General features: G+C 32.1%; 1 protein-coding gene across 7 annotated transcripts in view; it reads left to right on the plus strand.

Annotated features, from left to right (window-relative positions):
- Nucleotides 1–26,211, plus strand: part of CACNA2D1 (calcium voltage-gated channel auxiliary subunit alpha2delta 1) — a 452,371-nt gene that overhangs the window by 396,374 nt on the left and 29,786 nt on the right. For 3 of the 7 annotated variants that reach the window (XM_015599796.2, XM_015599795.2, XM_015599799.2), the window contains 9 exons: nt 2,089–2,150; nt 8,302–8,378; nt 9,645–9,665; nt 10,339–10,399; nt 18,442–18,539; nt 21,967–22,054; nt 23,515–23,577; nt 24,254–24,357; nt 25,175–25,261. In XM_015599796.2, coding sequence (XP_015455282.1) covers nt 2,089–2,150; nt 8,302–8,378; nt 9,645–9,665; nt 10,339–10,399; nt 18,442–18,539; nt 21,967–22,054; nt 23,515–23,577; nt 24,254–24,357; nt 25,175–25,261 — 661 coding nt within the window. Of the gene's footprint in view, nt 1–2,088; nt 2,151–7,791; nt 7,795–8,301; nt 8,379–9,644; nt 9,666–10,338; nt 10,400–18,441; nt 18,540–21,966; nt 22,055–23,514; nt 23,578–24,253; nt 24,358–25,174; nt 25,262–26,211 lie in introns of all 7 variants that reach the window. The other 4 variants (XM_015599797.2, XM_015599798.2, XM_015599801.2 and 1 more) reach the window with 2 other exon arrangements.

Raw genomic sequence — 26,211 nt, forward strand, 5'->3', positions numbered from 1 at the left:
CCAAAACTCTTAACTCTTTAAATTTTTATAAAATAATGTTGCTTTGGTTTTCTTGATGCATTCTTATACTATTAATAATATGTTCTAGAAAACTATGTTTTATGCCTCTATATTTTATCACTTTTAGAAATAGAGCACAATTTAATGCAGATGTTCTAATTGTTACATACCATATATTAATTATTTTGGGGTATTAAATTTTTTTTGTTTGTGTAATTGTTTCTGGCTTGATTTATCCTTTTTTGTTTTACTATTTATGCACTTTATATTGTAATTGCCCTGCATTTACATCTTAAATTAAATCAAGAGATGACACAATCACCCCCATTATCACTGGTACTAGTATATAATAAATTTATATTGCTTATTGTTATTCCATTAACATTGAAGAACTCTTTGTAAATGAAGAATGTCTCTTTCCATTATCAGTCACATGTGGAGTAAATACACATTTATATACTTACGTATTTGAAAAAGTATATAGAACCCAGAAGCTTTTGAACCTGGAAATTTAAGCCTTTATATCATCCTTTTTAAATGAAACATTTCTCTTGAATTCCTCAGCAGATCTTTTCCTAAAATGGAGTTAAGATCTAAATATGATCTTTTATTAGCATGGGGCTTTCCTCATTTTAAATATCTTTAGGAGTCCCCATTATGAAAATACAAGGGGAGATATATATATCAATTTCAGTCTTTGTTGAAACTCTAATTCTATTTACTTAGACTATAGCTGTGTGTACCCCCTCACTCCTTAGAAGAAAGATGTACACCATTCAGCAGTTCTGCCAACTTCTTCATGTTGTTCCACCAGCCATAACTCTGACTTGCACATTCTTTTCTCAATTTACAAATCAATTTTGTTTCAATTAAATCACTTTGATATTTTCTTTTTTCAATTTACTACAAAAATTTTTTGACCAATATCCACCTGTAGATTTTTTCTATTACTAATATTGAAAAAATATTATCTTGTATGTTTCCCTAATTGGATATTATTTTTATGCTATTTTTATAACTTGCTGAACACTAGTTTGCCTTTTTTAATGAGTAGTAACAAATATGTGAACACTATTTATTTTCGTTCTTTTAAGAATTTCACTAGTTTAAACCTTCTAAGTACTTCCTGTTTTCCCATCACCCATTCTACACTCACTTAAATAAAGCCATAGGGATGTTTTCTCTATAGAGGCAACATTATGTAATTGCTATGAAATGAATTTGGCATTATACATTCTCTTTCATCTTGCCAATTAAAGTCCTCTCTAAGACATTTCTTCATCAATAATTTGTAGAGAATAATAGTATGTACTTAGGGCGTTGATTAAATGAGACAACGAATGCAAAGTGCATAGTATATTGCCTAACACCAAGTAATATTTCAGTGAATGTTACTGTTCTGATGGTGATGAGGAAGCTGGAGATAATTAAAAAAAATTTAAAGATATAAGCATGTAATCACTACATCTAATGGAAGAAAGAATGATAATTTCCTTTCTATTCTTCAGCAGCTGCATATGAATGATTCTATATCCATGAAGTTATTTAACTCTGTTTTTCCTATTCCTGGTAGATTTGTTTTTCTAACCTTCAATGATACTGAGTAATTACTCTCTTATGATAGATAAAATGATAATAATGGCTTAATAAGAATAGTAATATGCTAATTATACATTTGGATCTAGACACACTGACTGCATTTAATTTCCTGCTTTTATCACTCTCTCTTAAACGTACTCTAATATGAGAATATCTGAGCCTTATCTAACATTTCATAGTCCTAATTCAATATTAATTTTTTTTTTTCAGGAAATGTTATTTTCAGTTTTCAGGTTAATAATTCGGCATCACTTACTAAGATTTTACACTTATAACTCGTTAAAATTTATCACGTGGGTGTTTATTTTTGTCCTAAAATTTTGCTTCACACATACATATACCCATAACAAAATAAATACTTGAGAAATAGATCAGACATTTGTGAAGTAAGTAGTCGAATGACTACTGAATTTATAAATCCTAATGTTCTGCTGTTATGTAAATTTACATAGACTAGGTAGTAATAACCATGTCAAAAATTTTTTCTAGAGATATATTGACAAAGGAAATAGGACATACACATGGACACCTGTCAATGGCACAGATTACAGGTAATTGAATATATTTATATTTATATTGTATATAAGTATTCAGTGTCTTTCACTTATTTTTAGTAGCCATTTTCTCAATGGACAATTATTAAGTCTGGATTTTCATAAGCTATTTTTCATGTAATTAAAATAGAAATATTACATTTAACAACATTAAAATGTTTAAAGTTATAGGCTTGTTTCCCAAATGGAAAAGGCTAGGAACGTAAAATTTAGAAATGAAAACATAAGCGATATAAATACATTTGATATTTTGTATATTTATGTGAGTAACAATAAATGTTGACAAAATGCCCTTACTTTGTAGTCATCACCTCCACTGATCTCTTCATTTAAATTAGTTTATATTACTTACATATTAGGTTGCAAATTAACTTACTACAATTTATTATATCATAGTATAATCTGATATAAAATGATCGGTTGATATAATTTACTCCCTTGAGTAGCAATTCTGCAATATCTCAATCCCTCCAATTGAGTGGGCCTTGGAAAACTGGATAGAGTTACACTCTTTATAACCTCTAGAAAGTTCTCTGTTCCTCAACATTTGCTGAGCATTTTCTTTCCTTGTCCCAGTTCTCATACCCTTCCTTGTGGTCCCACTAATACTAGGCTGATATGAGTATGTCCTTTTTGTCACTCATTCTCTCTTTTTCCTCTCTAAAACCTCCATTTTTGAACCTCATGTCACCAGATCACAACACCCACCATTCCTCTTTTTTAGTAGTTATCTCCCTCTTGTTTGTGAAAGGTTTCAGTTCCTGTCTACTGTCATTTTCTCCTATGTTTGTATAGATCACTGTTTCTCAAACAATGACATAATCACACTTATGTAAAATAAAGCAAAAATTACCTACTAAAATAAACTTTAAAAGACATAAAAACTCAAACAAAAAACTTTTATTAGATTCTACAGACATAAAATTATTGTCAAATTGCTGTACATTTTTCTAAGTGCTTACTCAATTTCTGTACTTAACTGATCACGAGCTGATGATAATTTAAATAGGCCAAGTCCATGGACCATGCTTTAAATAGAATTGACATAGACTATTTTTCTAATATCTAGACTTTTTTTTATCTCGTCTCCTCTAATGATCTTGTCATCCCTTTACTTTGGGTACCTATTCCAAAGTCGTGTTTTGCACTTCTTACATTGTTAAGACTACTACTCCTTCATAATCTCAATTTGAGATTTTTTTTCTTCCAACTCTTAGCTTACTACATTTTAGCTTTCCATCTCTTCCTCCTGATAGCCCAACTGCAACAATCCTTTGACTCATTTGGGACCTAAAACCCACCAATCTCTTCTACTTCTTCACTGCCTTTGCCTTCTTTATGTCTTTGTTCCCCTCTTTATTCAGCATAAATTCCTTGGGTCTTATGATAATCACTCTTTTATACACACCATCAACTCTTTTGATCATACTCATATTTGGCAAATGGCAGTTTGGCCACTTCCAACCCTGGTTAAATTCAAATTATTTCCAATGCATACTGCACCCACACAGGTACAAATAGGAGGAGAAAAATGATCTATGACCAATACATAACCCAAAATTCATGACCTCTAACCTCAACTAGACTTTAGTGATGACTGCTGATCTCAATAGTCCAGTAAATTTAGGATATTCCTACAGACTTTTAATAGCTTCTCTTCTCTTCTCAAACCCATGACACTTTCCCATCCATATTCTCTCAGATGACGTCTTTGCTTTCTATTTCACACTAAAATAGAAGTGGTCAGAAGAGAATTCCCACTACCACCGTACATAACCGTTTGCATCTGTATCTCCATCACCTATCTCTATTTTTAGTCTCAACACAATAACAACAGTGATATTAATACTTGATTTAGAACATTTCATTTCTCTACTCAAAACCCTCTAATAATTGGCTGTTTCATTCAAGTTAAAAGCCAAAGTTTGTCATGGCCTTTGCACCTGAAATTATTTCTGCCTAGGATGACTTATTTTTCAGATATTCACATGCTCATCCCTCATCTTCTCAGCTTTCCTTACTTTCAATCTCCTCAGGAAGGCCTTCCCCACTAATCTTATTTAAAATGTAAAATGCCTCCTCACTCTCCCCGTCTCACTCCTCTGCTTTGTATTCTCCATAACACTCATCATCAATTGACATTATATATGTGTATATGCACGTACACACATATACATATATATGAAGCATTTATAAAGAAATTTATTTCTATAATTTATTGTTTGTCTTCCCTCTCTAATAAGTTCTAAGAGTGCAAGGTTACAACATTGTTAGATTCTAAGATCGTTGGCTGCTTCATTCATTTACTTTGGAATCCCCAGCTCATGATACAGTGGCACATAGTAGACATTCTACAAATATTTATAAAGTTAAAGATTGAGATTTTCAATTTTTCTCATCCTGTCAGATTTAAAGAATGTTGTCCAAACTTACATTGAAATATTCAAGTCTGAAGGACTCTTTGACTATACATTAATCTACAATTAATATATAGCCTAATCATAGCCTGTGGTGAACTCAACTATTCATTTCCTTATGAAACCAAGCTATGCCCCCCCAGCCCCCATGTAACCTTTCAGGGCAGCCTAGAGGGCTGAGGATATCCCTTGAGTTGTAATGGTGTTATCAAAGGAAACTGTTGTCTTTTGTGTTCCTAGGATGGCACATAGAATAGATATAGAAGAGGAGAACATAAATATTAATTTTATGATAGACTACATGCCTTTCTTCACTTTTTCAGTTTTGACACACTGTTGAACCTATTGAGAAATACTAGAAAGACTTTTAATTATTTTACTTGTGTCTACTGATTTCTATCTCTCACTTCTCTTAGGCATCTCTTTACACATATACAATCTTTACATACATACATAAGTCATTCTTTTTTCTTCCTCATCCATGATTATTGCCAGCTTTCCTTTTTTGAATAAACTTGTCAAAAGGTGTGACAGGAGAGAGGAAATCTGGGAGCCCTATCTCTTTAGATGATTTCATGATAAAACAATGTATTGGATACACTGTGTGGGAATGTGCTCTATACTTTTATTTCTTAGATGGACAGGTTCTAAGTTAGAAAAACCGTTTCCTTTTGACCCTGACAAAGAGTCAGCAATGATGATTGGTCCTGTTTCAGTCATAATTAAACATTGGGGGTATTTTAATTTTTTATTATACTTTACTTACATGTATTTGTAATAGTTTCACAAATGTCCCCTACATCAACCCCTTTCCCTCGTGTACCCATAGTCATAATACATGATGCAGCCAGATTAATATTCTTTTCTCCAGTTCTGTATGTCCTTCCTTGTTCACAAAACTTTAGTCTCTTCCAATTTTCATTCAAGTTAAATTTGGACTTCCAAATTTGATATTCATATCACACATTTCTATCCTAACCTGTCCACCCTGTCATTTCTTCACATACAAATCACTGTTCTCTGAACAGACCCCAACTTCCCTACTTCTATGTATTTTCTTCACATTTCCTTTCCAAATCTACAACTTTGAGCCATACTAAATCTCTTTTTATTATAGGTGCTTCCCTGAATCTCTGTACAAATGAGTTTACAAAAAGCAATTTAAAACAGAATATTGCATCTAAATTGAAGAAAAATGTTTTGATTTAATGAATGAGGTACCAAATTACACTTAGTGACTTCTGTCTCCATAAGCTTTATATAATTTAGGTACTGCATTTTGAAATATAGTAATTATATTAATAGAATTCTCTCTCATTTTTAATAAAGAGTTAAGTTTTATAGTGATAAATAATTGAGTTAGAAAGTGTGCTATATTCCATTTAACTAGTGAACTATGTTTATGAGTCACACAAATATTGCATGGATTTTACCATCCATCTCGTGGCCCTGGCTTTATTTGACTTTAATCCCTAGGAGAAAATAAAGCAGCCTTGGTCTATTAGTCCTATATGGAGAGAGACAGTAAACACCACATATGACAGCATCATTGATTCAGAACGTTAGTAAAGTTTTGGCTACTATAGTTGAAAAAAATGACTGTTGCATTGAGGTGGAAATAATTAAATTAAGTGTAACCATATTTTTCTAAAGAATAAAGTGTAGCTGTTTCTAACAACCTGAGACTTGCAAGGCCAATAAGATACATATTTGATAGGTCAATTTTAAAACTTGTATTTCTCATGAGCTTCTACACTGTTTTTTATGGTACATGAAATGTAACCCAAACTTACAGAGTGACACTGTAGCAGCCATATAATATAATGTTATCAGTTTTAATTAGAAGTTTTTCCTAGCAATAAATGCTGATGGGGTAGTAAAAATGTCCTAATTTCCCTTGAGAGGAATTTGTAGGAGACAGTTTTCAAATGCTCAGTAATTCTGCTCTACATTTTATAAATGGCAAGTGAATCATAAAAGGTCATCTTGCTTTCAGACTAATTGCACTGCTTATTTTAATCTCTGCCTCCACTTAAAGGAAGTTACCTGTAAAACGAATATAGAGATTTTCATTAAATCTACATAACATTTTATTTCTCTGACCTTTATCCATAAGGAAAGTCTATGAATTACTTAGTGATGGAGAAAGATTTGGGAACTGAGAGGTAACAAGCATCCACTCATTTTGCTATCTTGACTGCATAATTATAACAAATAAACTTGCTTTTACTTCTTCGTAGAATGAATTTTTAGTGTGTGTATATATATAAATATATTTATAAAAATGAAAACCTGAAATTTTATATTTTGTCCTGTTCTGTATTGTCCATAAAAATATATATAATGAGATTACATTTTGGATATCTATCCAAGAAGCCTGGGAAACATGAGGCTTGCATTATTTTAAAGATCTGCAAATACCTGGAAATACTTAGAAGCCTAAATATGCACACCTTTGCCTGTGCATTGCTAAATTTTAGATTAAATATTAAAAGTGAATGCTGGATGATTCAATTGGTCAAATTAATATAGCATTACTTTTTGAAAATAGTTGTATTGGGAATCTTTGTGATACCCTTATTTCTTGCACTTATTAGTTCATAAGTTTCCATCTATACTCAAAGCATTGCAAAGGTCATTTGCAACAGTAAATGTGGATATGGAATAATTAGTTATATCCTACACATATATATTAGACATTGTGAGAGTAAAAGAATTACACAAAGGCAGTTGTATTATTGGAAACTATATAATATTCAAATATTCTGACATCTTTTAACAGTTCTAATGCATTTTGTGTTTTATTAATTGGTAACTTCCAAATAGTAAGGTTACCTGCCTGTCAGCTTTTTATTTTGTTCAGCCATTAAGACAAGGTTTGACGACAGGCTTGCCTGACAGTCCTATGTCTAAAACATTCTGAACTTGGCTTAAGAGTTGCACTGGACCTTTCTTCCAGTTTGTGTATCTACCATAAGTCTAGAGTAGCCTCATGACCCTTGTAAAGTAGTGAGCTCAAGACATATGTCCTATTTTACTTAATAGCAATTTATCACGTGATATAGAATATCCACAGTAAATAAAATACCATGCCTTAGTCATACTATTGGGTAAGAATGAATGGGATGAGCAGAAAAATCTTTCTTAGTGCTATAAAAGAATTTGAATTTTCTCGTTAAAAGACACTGTGGACTTGTCTAAAGATTAGATTTCTAAAATAGCAGGTATTTAAACCCTTCAAAAGAATATGATAATATTTCTTACATTTATAATTTTTTAATAGCATACATTTGCTACAAAGCACTTTAACATTACACATAACTCCTTAAGTTTATTTACTTTGTTGAAAAATACCCTAGAATTATTCTGGTTTTTTTTTTTCAACACTCAAAGTGTTTTAATACATTTTTCTGGAAATGTAGTACCCATGACATTTCTTCCTCAGCTAATTTATGGGCACATTTAGAAGCTTATTTTCCATATGTCTCTTCTGATTCCCTACAATGTAGAAAACTGGATGATTCAGGATGGCAAGACCAAATTAAGTATTCTATTAGCAGACCAAATTAAGTATTCTCTTAGCTGAATGCATTTTACTGTCAAAGTAATGTCTTTTCTTTCCCACAAGGAAGATCTTTGGATTTTCCATGAACTTGATGTGTCTTTTTTTTTTTTGAGTTACGTTTCATTTTTGTTTGTTTGTGTTTATGCTTCTCTTGTTTCTATTGCAGTTTGGCCTTGGTATTACCAACCTACAGTTTTTACTATATAAAAGCCAAAATAGAAGAGACAATAACTCAGGCCAGATGTAAGTACTGTGAAAGTGACTTTAGGGTCTATTTGTTATCTTCTAGTATCAGATGTTTAAAGACGTCTAGATTTTGAAACACCCAAGGCTTATTAAACATTTTAGTAGGTGTTATTACCAAATCTACAGCAATGATTCTAACCCATTCCAAACATGCAAGGAACAAGAAATATTCTACATGGATAGAATATGAGCAGGTACTCCAGTCTCTCTGGCAGTCCCCACCACCCTTCCCTGCCTTGCTTTGTGCTCATAGAATCATTGCAGTGCTGTGTCCTTCTGTTGCTGTTGTTTTAAGGGTCTGCTAGCTTGCGCAAAATGTTTCACGTAGTCTCTACTCATGGCACTGTGCTAGTAAAGCTTTATCTTTTCTTTCTTCTTTTTTCTTTATTGTTGCTTTTGGCAAGAATAATATCGTGCTCCACATCTACTTTGTTTGAATACGTTAAATTGCACTGGTCTTTGGCTTTGGTTTGGCGATTAACTTTCTTCTCATAATCCAAATTAATGTCTTCAGTAACTCAAATGGATTAACTTTTTAAAGCATCATTTGGAATGTGGAGTAATTATTAACACAAGTGCATATTTCAAGTCATTATTAATCTTATTTTGTTTTGGGTGACTAGATTTAGTAAAGTAAAATGACCATCATATCCTTTGCACATCACTCAATTTTTACTAACAACCTAAACTTTTTCTGGTACAATAAAATTAAAAATATATATATGTGTTTAATATACCTTTTACATCTGACTTTAAGTAAACTACTTTCATTTTTTTTTTTGTCAGTTCTTTTTTGCTCTCCGCAGTCCTGATTCTCATAGTACTTTATGGTAATTTATACATTTATATCACTTCACTTAATAGATATGATGGTCTTTTAACAATCAGCAACTTTGCATGAGCTAGTTCTTCACTTAATTAAAGAAGGGATGACTAGTGGGTTTTTGATGATTGGTAAATGCTTCTGTTTATAGGCTGATATCACTGGTATTACACCTGCATTAACCACTTTGCAAAATAGACCCTTGAAATAACTACAGTACAGAGTGGGCTCTCTAGCAGTAATTGATAGGACCTACTTTTCAGTCTTCAAAAATATTTGTCTTTTTTTCCAGACTACAGCTGTACATAAATAAACCTTTGATCTATGCACAATATTTTTATTCAAGAAAGTCATTGAATAAAATATTGTTTGTGACCCCTTTTGCTTTACCCTCTTTTTTTTTTGTTTCCCTGCTTTCTCTTTCTGATGGATTTTCACAGCAAAAAAGGGAAAAATGAAGGGCAAGTATTTTCTTGTTGCTCAATATTTTTCTGTTTAGTACACGAGATTTCCACTGATCTTTCCATTCCTATTGGATATTACCCTCTGTGCTTCACATTTGCTAGATTCTCTTCCATGATCACTCCAACCTTAGCAACCAAAAAGGGGGAAAGATTGTACTTGTGTTTTCATATGCAACCAGTGTTACATTCGAGTTTATTCTTAGAGTTAAATATATGTGTGTTTTTATCCTTTCACTTACTAATTCATATTAATGTGAAGAATGTTATTAATTTACTAAGGGCATTAATGGGTTTATTAAAATCATTTCTTTACCATAATATTGGTGAAGTTTTTATTTTGACATTTTAAATAAAATACCTCTGATATAACATTGAAATAAATCACTTTTTAAAGGATATCTTGGTTGTAGTAGAGTTAGTAAATGGAATAAATTATAAATATAGCATTGTCTGTGATATAGCTATTGTAATCCATGTTATGAAATTAAAATTGATTTTTTTTTAAGTATGGAGGATATTTGTATTCATTGATATATTTCAATTTAGGATGTAAGTAGTCTATTTTTATTTTTTCTTATTAGGTTGTCTTTCTAAAGCTTTTTTATTGTCATAGGACCTCAGGATATATATTCTGGATTGCTTATCTAACACTGTAATATTATCTTTGCAGATTCAGAGACACTGAAGCCGGATAATTTTGAAGAATCTGGCTATACATTCTTAGCACCAAGGTTGGTTTTTTTTTTAATTTTTTTTTTTTATAGTTTTACTAGATGATAATAGTTCTACATTGGGGTCAAAACTGCTCTGGGTTAATTCCATGCCAAATTATAGAACCAAAGGGAACAATAAAATTGAAAGAGAATCCTGTTCATTCATTCATTTACTCATTCATGTACTTACTGAGCAGCTACTATGTGCTAAGCAATGCAGTGATGTGGGGATATAATAGTGAATAAGACAGATCTAGGCTGTGCTTTCATTGGAACTAACTGTGTATTTAGCAAAAATGAATAATTGTCCATTTGCATTTGTATAATGTATACATATACAAACATATTCTATATATGTATGTTTTTATATATTGTATACACACATATATACACATACACACTGGTAGATAGATATATGTAGATATGTACAGACATCTACATGTGTATATATACACATAACGTATATACCTCATAGAATGTCTTAACCTCATAATTGATTTTTTTAACACAACTTTCTGGGAAAACATATATTAATATAGTGACATTTTCTCACATATGTTTTAAGATCGACATGTTTTCCCTCCTGCTCAATTTTATCTCTCTCTCATATAATTCCCCTTCTCTATCCTTAATATATATCTTTATCCTTACTTCTATTTTCACATAATTTGAAACTCTATTCAGTAATCCAAGAGTGATCTCTATTTTTATTTCCTTGGTTTTTGATTCCTACTCTCTAGCAGACACATATAATATTCAAATTAATATAATTCCTATTAATCTAGGCTAAGTTATTGAAGAAAATAGGTTCAGAAGCTTGTATTATTAATTTCTCAGATTTTATACTTCTTAAAGAAATTACTCTGTAAGAATGCAAAGAAGGCTCATAAAAGTTGATCCGAGTTACTGTTAAATTTTTTGCATAAGGATGCCTGAATTTTTGGTTCTTGAAAATAGGGAACATACTTTTTGAGATATCTGTTAACAGAGCATTTTCTTGACTTCATAGGTGACTACCTTTAAGCAGCTTCTCCTGCTTGAATTTTCTTTAGTGTTTGATACTCCTGACTCACCGTCCTTTGATGTTCTTTGACTCTTGCTTGATGACAAACTATTGTGATTTACTTCCTCTCTCTTTGCTGCATATTCATTCTCTTTTTTAAGCTTCTTTTCTTCTGCAGATCACTTACATGAGGGTGCTAGCTTAGGCTCTCTTTTTAGTTTATATCTACAGACATACCACCCAACTAGTTCATGTCTACAGTTTAGAGTAGTGCCTTCCAAATCTACAAGATTGCCATAATATCTGGAAACAAAATAGACATAATATGTGGCTTATTGACGTTACACTATAATATAGAATCCAACGATGATTCTGTTTCCAGACTTTATGTCTATCCTATATATTTCAATATGAGATTCATATTTGTGGAAACGTAACAAGGATATCTTTTTAATGTGCTTCAAAAACAGTATCTCCTAAACATTCATTCTCTTTGGAGAAGTTTTTCTTGTGTTGCCTCAGTGAAGAAAATACCTCTCAGATGCCCACCCTTGCAACCTGTTAGTTATTTTTGCTCTCCCTTTCCTTTAAATCTAACTTCTAATTAATCAATAAGTTCTGCAAAATATAATTTATATTCTGTGTATCAAGCACATCTGTCAAACTCTGCTGCCTTTGTCCTAGAGCAGACCACTGCCTTCTGTCACCTAAACTACTACAGCTGCCTCCTAATTGATCTTCCTGCCTCCAGTATTTCCCACTTAATTCCCAATCCTGTCTTCTTTCTGTAACCAAAGAGAGTTTCTAAAATGTGTTTCTCTAAATGTATTCTGCTAAATACTAACCAATGGCTCAGTATTATCCTCATGATAATCTATACTTTATGTCATAGCTTTCTTTTTTTTTTAATTTATTGGGGGTGACATTTGCTAATAAAAATTAATAGGTTTCAAGTGTACAATTCAATGCTCTGTCACTAGGTCCCAATTTACCAATGTGGTTGCCTACACTCTAAATCTGGTGCCATCAAACTATAGCCTACAGACTGGCTGCCTGTCTTATTGTAAGTTAGCCATGCTCATTTGTTGGTGTACTGTCTTTCTCTGTAAAGGCAGAGTTGAGCAGTTGTGCCATAAACTTTAATAGCCTTCCAAGCCTGAATCATTTACTATCTAGCCTTTTAATAAAAAGTTAGCCAACCTTTGTTCTAAATTCCAACCACATTAAACTTCCTTCAGTTCCTAAATGCACTGTTTGTTTCTCCTTACCTCTTTTTACTCACTAATTTTCTCTTCTATTTTGGACTATATTCAGAAACACTCCACCCCTTCCCAAAACCCAACTTCAAACATCGATCTGGGAATTTCTTCCCATTTTCACTGAATTAGGCAGCCTTGCTGACTGTCTCACGGAATCTTGCATTTCTCTGACTAGTGTACCAGCTACATTTCATTTTATTTACTTTCTCCGTCAGAGCCATGCCTGCACCTATTCGACATACCATTCAATACTCAACGAAAAAGCTGTTGCCTGATACACAGTAGGTGCTGGATAAATATTTAGTAATTGCAGCATCTATAAATACATGGAGAATATTCGGAAAATCATGTTATTGACAATAACACCTGCAATCTTATTAACATTTTTTCAATACGAGTAACTTTGAGCAATTCAAAACTGCTAACCTCTGTTTTAGGTAGAAAGAAGACTGCTAAGCACAGAGCAATGTCCCACAGAATATTAACCTATTCATACATTATCACTGTAGAAGAGACTGAAATCATAGCAAAGTGATAATATTTCTCTATCTCAGATAACAGTTTTCCTCTGGGCAACTTCTTCACTGTTCTCTCCCATTTATCACATAGCAGACCACTCAGACTGGTTTTTCTGCACTTCACCATCAGACAAGGTGGAAAACATGGTAAAAGTCTAGGTATTCGTAGAGAGGATAATATATCTCTCAATTTCAATGCCCAGTTTGTAAGCAATGGACTTGACAGCAGGGGGACCCTTTCTGTGGCCTAAATCATATTCAGTATCAATATGACTGACTAATTGGAAGACTAGAATTTGCTTATGTGTTTAGGGAAGGAGCAAATACCACAAAGAGGAAGCAGTGTTGTAGCTTATCGGACAAACCAACGAGTGTCCACCTCAATTAACAAGTGTTAAGCCCTTTACATGCATGATTATATTTACTGCTCAAAAAAAACTCAATAATTAATTTGTGTTATTATTCCATTTTATAGATCAGGAAACAGTTTTAGAGATGTTAAATAATATGGGATTTGAACCAAATTCCTTGCTACTCCAAGATATTAATAAGTATATTGAATATGCAAATGCTAATGGATGTCCAAAGAATATCCAGTGCACCTGAGTAAAATATTTTTTGTAGGAAAAGTTTACTAGGAAAGTGAGTTTTGAATGTGTATTCACAGAGTTGTAGAAAATAAAGTGATAGAAAGTTGAGGTAAAGAAAAAATCAGCAAGAAAAGACAGAAATTTATGTGGTAGAGAACAGCAGTCATGTTTTATCATTGTTATTAATGAGAAATGGTGTAGCAAACTCTAGAGCAAGACTATCTGAGTATGTTTTCTAGATCTTTGTTGTTACAGATGTGTTACTCAATTTCTCTGCACTTTGTATCTTTACTTGCAAAATGTTATAACAATAAGACCTATTTCGAAGAGTTATATAAGCTTTAAATGAGATAGATAATGCATGCAATGTATTTACCATAGTTCTTGTTAAGATGTGGGCTTTAAATAAATATATTATTTTTCATGGTTGTAGTAAGAGGTAATTAGAGGAGAACGGGGAGGAAGGATCATTATTTAATAAAGGATATTAAAAAGCAGTTATTTTTAAATAATGTAAAGGTAGAACCATTTTTGTTAATTCCTAAATAAATTAAGCTATTTTATCCTGGTTAATAATCAGTTTTTGCAGTATCCTCAATTTTAAAAGAAAACATTGAAAATATAGATTCATGGAACATTATTCCTACCTTTAAGAAGCATACAGTCATAGGGATGAAAAGTCTAAAATATGGGTCAATTTTATTATCTTTCTTGGATAATCAGAAATGAGAAAGGTACTTCAAGGAGGGTGAGTTAGAATGAGAACGAAATAACAATAACCTATGATAACCTATAGCTCAGTGCTAATCTGTGGTATATGACCTGTGTAAGTTTCTTGCACAGAATGAGAACAAACTCATTTTCAGTTTTCTAGAAAGAAATAATTTGCCAAATTTCTAATATTAAATGTCTTTTCATTTCAAAGCCTTTTAAGTTACAAAGCCCACTTGGGTCAGAAACAGGAAGTGACCAAAAGAGGTTATAGGTTTCATGCCCTCAAGGTATTTTCAGAAAATTAAAATTTGATTTGTTCCTTTAAAGCCATCCAAAGATTTCTCCACCTTGCTGCTTCACTTTTCTGAGGAATCATTTTCCTAAAAGAGATTAAATAACAATCAGTGTGTGTAAAATTGATCTCTTTTAGGGAAACAGCGCCACATAGAAAGTATATCAGCAGGGCTTCCCTTATATCTTTGGGAAACGATTTAGCAGTTTTGGTAACCACAGGTATTGTGCTGCTTCCCACTGTCATGGATGGTTCCTTTGCGACAAGAACCTAAGAAAAGGTGATTATCTTGAGTTGTCACCTCCTAGCCTTGTGCTGAATAAGTAGGCTAACAGGCAACGAACATCAGTGCTGTCTGTCTAGCCACATATTCACCTCTCAAATATTTCAATCTCTTGCTACTTATTGCCTATTGCACAAGGACCACACTCCCCATGGTGGGTGATTTTCTGTGGTCCTTCTGGGTCGTTACTGGAGAACTCATTCCACTGATACAATAGTCAGTGTTTTCTCATATTTCCATTTTTTAAATTATTTCACTTTTGTTTCCATTCTAATTCAACAATTCTCCTTACTGGTACTTTCAGCATTTTCACAGCTTTGGCCATTAGTAAACATCAGACTATATTTAATAGTCTAATATTTACTGTCATCAGAAGTAGTCAATAATATCTTTGGACTACTTCGAAATGGAGCACAACCCAGCCAGCAAGGATTAAAAAGAAAACATGATGACATTGTCTAAATTCATTGCTCACAACACTAAAATCCTACAATTGGAAGACGTCAGTTACTTTTGCCTTGGAGCTTTGCAGCAATAAAAGTCCACAAAGTGAAAGTTCAGAGCACATTTATGGTTGAAACACTCTAATTAGGGATGTGAAGTTTTGGCTTCTCCTCAGGGATTGACTATTTGCTTTTTAGGTATCTTTGGGTTAATTTTTTTACATCTTTGAATCTGAGTTTTCTCATCTTTAAAATATTAAATACCACTGATAGTCATTTTTTAATTAAATAAGCAAAGGTAGTTTTAGAAATACTTTTTAAATAATAACATGGAATTCTAAAAATGGTTTATTAATAATTATTGGCAACATTTTATTTTTGTCCTTCTAAAGCCTTGCTTCTAATTCTTGAGATCATAATTCAATATACTGGCCTTTTGACTACTCGGCTAGTCAAAATAGCCTAGCGTTAAGAGAAGAAATACATTTTATCTCTCTCAATAATGAGTGTAAATCAAGTAAATTTCAAAAAAAAACCTTACCTTTTGAAACTAAAATTTTCCATGAACTGAGAAGTGTTTTTTGGGGGGAGGGGGGGGAGGGTATTTTGTTTTTGAACTTTTGACATTCTATTTCTCTTTACTCTCTGAGGTTTTGTATTTAGGTAATGTATTTGCATGTGAAAATGTTTACTATTTAATTGAATTTTTGCCTTGACTATTTGATTATCCAGTCTGTTGGTTGTATTAACCTAGTTATTATAATTGTAATCGTATATTTATGTTGCCTTATATTTATTCTGAATTTTCAAAACACTTAGGATAGCACTTCTTAAAGTATAGTTCTCCAAATCCTGTAAGTTCCACAGGCCTTTTCAAAGAATCTACAAGGTCAAAGTTATTTTCCTAACAATTTCAAATGATGTTTGTCTGTTTTATCATATTGTCATTTGCACTTACAGTACAAAAGCAATTGTGAGCTGATGACAAAAATCAAGGCAGCGGCACTAAAGTGCAATTGCAATCTTGATTGCCAGTCATCTGCAGTGGGGGAAAAGCTACTTGCATTTTAAAATATCCTTGACTGAAGCAGTAAAAGTTATTAATTTATTTAAGCTTTACCCTTGGGTATATGTCTTTCAATATTCTGTGGATTGAAAATGGAAGTTCTATGGCATGTCAGAGTAACTTTCATGTCTCAAAGAAAAACACTTCTTTGTTTAATTGAGAGCTGAAATAGGTGCTTTTTTTCAATAAAATATTATTTTACTTAAAAGAATGAAGGGTATTTGGAAAACTTTTTCTCAAAAATCAATCTAGCGAGCCTTTTACTTTGAAGAAAACAATTATTTGTTGCTATTACCATCGGGGGGGATCTAAATCCATCATTGCCCTAGTGGCACTGGCGGGTGGAGGGCCCTCCATCTTTTCCACTAACACAGTAAAAATTACATATCAGCGAAGTGTAGGAAAAGTAAGATTTATTGAAGTATATTTCAAGAGAGAAATGACCTACACCATAGAGGGCTGTAACCTAGTAAAAGCGGGGAGGTCTGTCTTATATCTGGGCTGTGATGGGAGGTTACAAGGGTGGTGCTAGCTGATTGACGTATTAGGTCATTTTGATTGACAGTTGGCCATTATATAACTTGCATGTCCTTACCCTGAATTCAGTCTGTTATAATTAGATTCATGAACTTCTAGGCATATGTACAATATTACAATGATGTAATGAGGCTAAGATGTAAAGGTCAGAGTAGCCCTTACTGAGTGTTTGTGACTGGCCCAAACTGGTTGCTATGCTATGGTCATTTATTTCCTTGTACTCCAGGATAGAGGGGTATTGTTATCTGAAAAATTAGTTTTTTTCCGGGAAGCCCTAGGGGCGGCCTTTTGGATTGGGCCATCAGTGTTGTCATTTCTATGATTACAGAGCTGGGCCTTCGCTACCTTTGCTCATGGCTACCTAATTACCTAACATTGTCAATGACAAACTCTGAGCTTTTAAACAAAAATTAGAATTTGGGGAAAGTTGTATTTATTACTGTGAGCATACTAGCTCCCCAATAGTTAGATTTATCTGTTGAGACATGAGATGATACCAATGAATGTGAATTTTCAGTATTGTATAATGGAATGTGTCATCATTTGCATAAGCTTTGCATAGCTCATATTATCAAATAACTAATTAATGATGTTACAAAATCATAGATGGGTAAACGATTCACTTAAAGTGTAAAGAAATGCATTGAATTTTAATGTGACAGTATAAAAGTACATTTATATTACTTCAAATTCCATATTATACTTATCGAGAATTACAAATAATTAAATTTTGGTATGTTATCAAAAAAAAAGAGTATACACAATTATCCAAAAAGACTATCAAAATAATCTTCTTTTTCAACTATTTACCTGTATGAGAAAGTATTTTTTCATGTGCCAAAACAAAATCTTGCAGTTGGTTGGATACAGAACATTTGCCTTTTTTTAAGTTAAGAATTAAAGAGATTTGCAAATAGTAAATCAATGTCACTTTTTTCTACTAGGTTATTTTTTTTTTCGATAATACAGTAATTTCTTATAAAATGTTAACATATAATGGGTGTTTGACATTTAATGAATAAATATATATTTTAAAATTTCTCAGTTAATTTCTACATGAAAACTGCAAACCTACAACACACAGTGATAATAGTGTAATAAGAATAACAAAAGCTAACATTTTATGATCACCAGGGGTCAAGTGCTTAATATATACTATCTATAATACTTACCACTTATTGTCAAAGTATTGTTTCATTGTAGAAATGAGGAAATGAAGGTAACGAGAGGTTCAATGGCTTGCAAAGTCATATAGCTAGTAAAAAAAAAAAATCTGTTTTCACTTTCTATGATTACCGTGTACATTTTTTAATGTTTTGATTTTAATACCCAATATCTTCAAATATTTTTTTCAGAGATTACTGCAATGACCTTAAAATATCCGATAATAACACTGAATTTCTTTTAAATTTCAATGAATTTATTGATAGAAAAACTCCAAACAATCCATCATGTAAGTATGCATTCATCTGCAATAATTGTATCACTATGGTTATATCCAAAGTGGTCAAATCTTGGTTCCAATTAGTTTGTTCTTATAATGGTTTATTTATTTACTTGGTAAATTTTTAATAGTAAAATGTTACTATTTGGCCTTATACATATTAACCCATTTCCCTTTTAGAAAATAAAGATGCAGCTCGCTACCAGCGGTAATTTAATTTTACGTAAACATGTTCTGAGGCTGAAGCAAATTTGACTGGTTTTCAATGTGAAAATAAAATATAAAAATTGTTCTTGGAGTTATTTCTAAAGAGAACTTGTATCTAATCCTAATGTAACAAAAATGTATACATAAATCGGATTCATCAAATGAATCCAGCTAACAACTGTTCAAAAACAATGTTAACATCATGCGTAGAAATGCTATATTTTCTAAGATTTGACATTTTCAGTGATCAAGAATTACTATATTTTGTAAATGGAAATACCACTACTTAAAACAGAATGCTATAAACAGAATGATGTCATTTGTTTCCAAAGGCAGTCTATATAATAGAGTGATGCGAAAATAATAATGAAAAGGAGATATTTTATGGCAAATTTTGGGGGTAAGGTTAGGACTATAATCCGCAAGTTATCTCAAGATAAACGCTGCAGCTGCAAGCGACGCCAGTGAATATTCTTGGGCAAACAGGAAATGGGTTAAATAAATGTTATTTCTTTATTAAGTAAAATTAAAATTTCAAAGCCAAGTAATACTTGAAAATTTTTAAAATAAATAGGATGTGCTTACCTTTGCTCCTTCAAATTTAAGAAACTTTATTTTAAATTTTCTTTTGAAGATTTGTTATTGTTTTTCATTTTGGCTATATACATACATATGTATATCCTCCAATTTATATAAGGAGTTTTAATATGAACACCTTTAATATAAATACCTTTTTATATACTTTATTATATAACCATTAAGATATATTACCTAATGGTTAGTTTTCTTCCAGACATTCCATTTTCATCACAGTTAACTTTGTATATTAAAAAATAGGCTTCTATAATTTCCTATTTTATTAGATAAATCAATGTGGGATAAAAGAAATAGTTTTTAACCATTATATCTGTCTTTCAGAGAAATTTGAAAATCATTAATACTATGAAACTATATAGAGATTTATGGATTCTTGGATTTTAAAATATTTAAAAGTCTTCAATTTTCTTCCTAAAAATGTCCTATAAAAGTACTATCAGAAAAAAATGCAACACAAATGGGAAATAAGAGAGGAAAGCCAATTCCATAGCAAAAATTACCTTAGAGAATATAATTTGAAAAAAAAGAAAGTATACATAACTGACATTTTCGTTCTTCCCTCCTCCATCCTCCCTCCTCTTTTCTTTTTAAACATTATTTTCTTTTGTATCAGGAACAGTTAAAAAAAAAAAAAAAGCACTTTCTCACTTATAAACAGTGAAGAGTCATCCTTAAAAATATCTCTCAAATTTAAATTGATCTCATAAAAAGAAACAACTTCCTAGCACTGCTAACAGGAATTAGCTACTCTGAAAACCTGTTAGGTAGATGAAGTCTACATTGATCAGGCCTGACTACACTGAGTGAGTCCAGACCTTTCTACTCAGTATAAACTCGCTCTTACTGAGCAAGGCCTTTTAAATATTATTTTACATTAGGATTTATTACCTATTAATAAGTAATAGGCATTCCCAAGCGAGAACTGAAATAATATTATTGAATTTAATTGGATGGCTCTAGGTTCTAGGAAAGTATAAATATGTTTAAACAAAATACTTTCCATTTAATAGTACTAATATTCATACTGTTTGCTGTCTATTCTTCAGTCTCTTCCTCCATTTCATTTCACTTTTTATCTTCCTCCCCTATAATTCAATAGGAAATGTTTGAGGTGATTATATAACAATGTGAAGAGTTGAAATAACATGGGATTTTTAATTATAAAAAGAAGCTAATAACTATAAAATAATTTATAATTTCCTCTGTTCTATATTATAGATTTTTTCAATCATATTTTACCTCATATTACCAAATGACATGTAACTAACTGTAAAAGTAAATGTCAGTGATTGAAATCTAAGTGTGATCTAAATAGTTTTTTTCAAAGGGGTACAAATTTAATTTTCCTTTACAAAAGTACCTAAGCCATTGGTAAAATTAATCGGTAAAATTCTCACTTAATATTTAAGTTAATTTATTCACTTATTAAGTGCTTATACTATAGAGTAGATGTCTTCCTCATATTTCCCTTTATTTTTGAATATAAAAATGAGATTGTGTGTATAAAATGGTAAAGATTAGTACTAATAATCTGTTTATCAGCTGTATTCAGCTGCAGGGGATCTATTTCAAGACACATGTTAGACTTACAATGTAATGAAAATATGAACAAAATTATGAAATTACTTGCATCAGTTTATATTACAAATTAGAATAATGAGTCTCATCTTTTATTTTACCTAAAAGGATTTGAGGCAAATTATAGCATTCACTTTCTAAATGAACTATTTTTTAAAGTGATGCAGTTCTAAAATAATATAATAAAAAATAGTTTTTAAATGAATTGAAATGAAGTCTAAAATAGGGATTAAATTGACTCTTTAATCCTGGGTAAAAGATACATTAAATTAAAATAATAAAAACCAAAGAAATGTTTCTGGCCTATTCTACCCCCTCCTCTTGTAGTAATAGGATATTAGATAAGACTATATATTCTTTACCTGAATAAAATAAAATTATATCATAAATGTGAAGTTTCAGAGGGTACTTATAGGTTATTCAGAGCTTCAAGGGCTTGGAGTAGAGAAGCCAGGAGGAAAAGACAAAGGCAAAGATTTTTGTTTAAGAACGTGTGTTAATTTGACCCTTGGTTCTCATCATCTATTCTCTCTGTTACCTTTGAACTTGAGCTAATATGCTCTTTCACCAATACCAGCAGATCCAAAAAGCCAGTCTTGGAATAGGGCTTGTCTGTGATGACTTGTGATGTTCTTTGGCCAAAACAAAACAAAAAATTATATGTATTATGTAGTTTTATATTTATAAAATTGTTCATGAAATTATGACGGTTTGGAATCGCCACACTAACCTACCCAAAAAAATTTAAAAAGAAGAATACCATAACCTCATTGTTTCTTGGTTGGCATATTTCATATCTTTTTAATAAAGTTTACAAAATAATTTGCCTCATTCAGTATTGGCTTTTTCATTACTAATTCTATCCATAACCTGAAAAATCTGAGATAAGATTAACAGTATTAAAAACATATGGAAAATTAATAAAGGATATATTTTAAAATTAATAAAAATATTCATTCTAAATTGATTTTATAAATAGATAATATATTTGTCTCATTATTAACCTAATTAAAAATATATGGGTGTATTTGAGGCTATCTTTTTTCTGTGTTAGGTAACACGGATTTGATTAATCGAGTCTTGCTGGATGCAGGGTTTACAAATGAACTTGTCCAAAATTATTGGAGTAAGCAGAAAAACATGTAAGTATTTGTTCTTATTAATAAAAAGTATATATATTCTCCATTTCAGTTTAGCATCCTTCTGGGAAATAGTTCTCAAATTTCAAGTTCATTATTTATCTTTAATAACAATTTCTTGAAAATATCATTTTGCAGTTGTTGATCACTTGAATTAATAGTTGTGGGTGTGTGTCTGGGCTATCATCTGCCATTATTCAGCTTTACACATAGTGCCCACACTGCATTGTGAACAACCAAATTAAATAGGCATGTTTGTGTATGTTTCAGCATTTGTGGTAAAATAGGGTTTCTAGTGAATGTTCAGTTGACTTTTTTTCCCCTTGGGTTCCCAGCCCTTCCCCCCTCTGTACCCCACTTTTGCGGGGGACTTGGATTGAGGGAGGGGTAATAGGGAGTTGGAGAAGGGAAAGGTAGAGGAGTGTGGGAGGGAAGGGAAGAGGGGCCCTGAAAGGGAGGGGCCTTGGAGAGAAGACTCATGTTCTTAAGAGGGTCAGGAACACAGGTTGGGGGGCTGGCAACCTCAGAGTTTGGGGGCTGGGGCATGCGCTGAGGTGGAGGAGGGGAACTAGATTTCGGGGAGCCCTGGGGTGGGGGTCTCTTGTCTACCTGCCAAGGGGTAGAAACCGTGGATGGGGGTAGGTGGTTGGAGGCAGCAGGGCAGCCGGAGGAGCCATGGAGCTGAGGAAGGAAGGGGAGAGAGAGGAGTCAGTCGGCTAATAACATTACCCTATACCCAGTCAAGAAATTAAGAAATCTGACTATGATTCTCATTTACAGTCTCTTCTCCACCTTATTTCCAGTCACCAAATGCTAAATATTTAGCCTAATTTTTCCTCTCTTTTTCATACTCAAGGTCCTAATTTCCCATTTCCAAGAAAATACAGCAACTGATTTTTCTGCCTTTAGTGTTTCCCATTTCTCTACCTACAGCCTCCAATCTATTCTTCATACAACTCATACTTGCCATCTTACCTTTAAAATGCAGTTCTAATTTCAGGCTAAAGGTGATACTCTCCAGCATAGATTTCAAGATCATTTATGAGCTGATCATTAAGAAGCTTGTACTCGAAGCTTTCATTCCTATCGTTTCTCATCTTATTCCCTATGCTTTTGTTATACCAAATAGAAGCACAGTTCACTAGCTTTCCCTTATGCATACTCGTCACTCTGCATGATATCTTCCTATTTTCTCTGTCATCCCTGTTAACTCCTGTTCCATCCTCAAAATTCAGCTGTACTATTATTTCCTTTGAGATGTCTTCCTGAAGAATCCTCCCTTTAAGTACTTATTTCTTAGATGTTTAAACTATTAAAACATAGTTTGCATCTATTGTTATATTCACTTTGGCTTCCTATACTTTAGGAACTTGTTTTATTTATCTTTTTATCATCAACTCATAATTTAATACCTTACAAAGAGTAAGTTGAAAAAATATTTCCTCTTCTGCCTTCTGTTCCAGCAAGGGAGTGAAAGCACGGTTTGTTGTGACTGATGGTGGGATTACCAGAGTTTATCCCAAAGAGTAAGTTCAAATAACATCTGTAAAAATAAGTGTATTACGAAAGGTTACTCTAAGGATCTACACATTACTGTATAGGAAGCTATTCTTCAGAGAAACTGATCATTATTCATAGATTAAATTGGAGTCATTGTTTAAAGTACTTACATTAAATATTCCATTTCTTTAAAAAAATACTATTATATGATTCTTCAATGATCTATTTTTGTATCATATATATTAAAAATCTAAGATTTTGAAAGATTTTTCTCAGCGGATGCAAGCTAAGCTAGTTAAATTAACATAATTGTTATAGCTTATTGACTATATTTGCATAGCACTTCATTGTTTTCACAGTTCTTCATTTATCTTACCTCTGTTTATCTTTAGATAAACAATCCATAAAGTGGGCTGGGCATCAGGCTTATTAATATTAATGGCCTACTAACTGACCTGTAAAGAATTACCTGGCTAGTAAATGACAGAGTAAAACAAGGAGTCAGCTTTTCTGACCCTTAATATAATTCTCGGCTGATATTTTGCTTAGTAATGAGTATCATTTACCCTATTAATTACCATTAACTTTCTCAGACATACCTGAGATGTAGACATATCTGTAAACTTCAGTTTTGTCCACAAAGGGAAAAGTAGGTTATCAGGTAGATTAAAGAATAAAAATGATGAGTCATTTCCTCCTTAGGGCTGGAGAAAACTGGCAAGAAAACCCAGAAACATATGAGGACAGCTTCTATAAAAGGAGCCTCGATAATGATAACTATGTTTTCACTGCTCCTTACTTTAACAGTAAGTATTACTTTAGAATTCAGCCTTACCAATTTTTTAATAATAAATTATTGCTACTACCTGCTTTCCCCAAAAAACAATATATTGCAAGTTAATTGCTCAGAATACTCATTATTAAGCATATACTATATACGTGACATTGGAAAGACAGAAGCATCTATTTATTTTAGATAAAATACATTCGCAGGAAATAGTCATCCAGTAATGTAGATATAGCATATCTAACACGCATTCATAATACATAGAAACATATATAGATAATCTCTTATCTCAAAAATGCAAATATATTAAAGAATGTTTAATGAATTGTTTAATGTAATTAGTTTACTCCCCTTTAATCAGTTTGTTAAATATATTACTTATAGAAGTTAATAACAACTCATATTTTAAAATATTGTGTTGTGTTCTTTATTTTCAAATGGAGAAACTGAAGTTCAGAAAATTTTAGAGTTTTATCCAGGAACATATATCTTTTAAAATGCAAAAGCGATTTGGGAAAGATCAGTCTTTCTACTTCATTTCAGCAGCCTTCCCTATATTTTGGCAAATGTCATGAAGCAGAGATTTGGCATGCATCCATTTTATCGTGGAAGTAGATGCAGCCAAGCTGAATAATTGACTTCCCAAAGTCAATTAATGTAAACCAGTTCATAGATCCTCTAATTAGCCTGTTATATAGAGGAAGAAGAGACCACATACCTCTTTTTAACATATCTATGCTAGAATATTTAAGTAAAACTGTATCCACCTGTACCTATTTAAAGAAATTCAATATTATTTGATTTATCTAGATAGGTCTGTTTTCGATTTCTTTTAGAAAGTGGACCTGGTGCTTATGAATCAGGCATTATGGTAAGCAAAGCTGTTGAGATATATATCCAAGGAAAACTTCTTAAACCTGCAGGTAAGCACAACCAAAATTTAATGTGTCCAGTGCTTGTTAGGAAAGCCATCAGGAAGCTTCAACTAAAGCAAAGTTAAAAACGGGCAAAATAAAATACAAATGACGTTGATAAAATAAAATTGATACTCTGCAGAGCTTAGGAATTTTCAAGGAAGTATGTATGTTTATACACTATTGACACAAATTTACAGAGTCAATTTAATATCATATATCAAAATTCTAAATGCTGGGTTGATCCAGCAGTTCTACTCTAGAATTCCAACTTAAAGACACATTCAAATATGCAAAAGAATATTCAGCCAAGGTTGTGAATATCTGTAATACTGCAAACATGAAAAATTAAATTTCCATCATTGGGGGAAAAGATAAGTAAATCATGGCATATCTATATTATGTGTCTATTAAGAAGAATTAGATTGAGATCTATTTTTTAAAACTTCTAAAAAATAGATAGAAAAATTACTTTTTTTGTTAAAACAAGTCAAAACAAAACAATTTGTAAAACTGAGCATCAATGGGAATTGGAAGTGGCTGGAATGAGTGACTACAATAAAGTAACTGTTATTATTATCTTTTTCATTGTATGCTTCAGTATTGTTTGAATTTTTCAGAGAGCATGTATTAGGCTAGATTGAGAAGGTAGATAAATTGCCCTTCTGCTCCTGAAGGCAGTTTTATCCCTCAGAGTTTTAACTACATAGATTCACTCCATCATTTCCTCACTAACTCATTCATCCCTTCCTTTGATTACTCAATTGCTTTTATTCAATTAGTTATTCTCAGTCCATCATTCATTCTCCCGTTCTCCTACCCACTTATCCTCTCAACTATGCACTCTTCAACATACATTTCTTAAGCACATGCTGTATGCATTGTCGAGGTTAGGGGAAGCCTCTTAAAACATCCTACTTGAATGACCTCATATTTACAAGGTTATTTCTAACGTTATC

Source organism: Pteropus alecto, unplaced genomic scaffold (assembly GCF_000325575.1).
Source record: "Pteropus alecto unplaced genomic scaffold, ASM32557v1 scaffold69, whole genome shotgun sequence".
Lineage (NCBI taxonomy): Eukaryota > Metazoa > Chordata > Mammalia > Chiroptera > Pteropodidae > Pteropus > Pteropus alecto.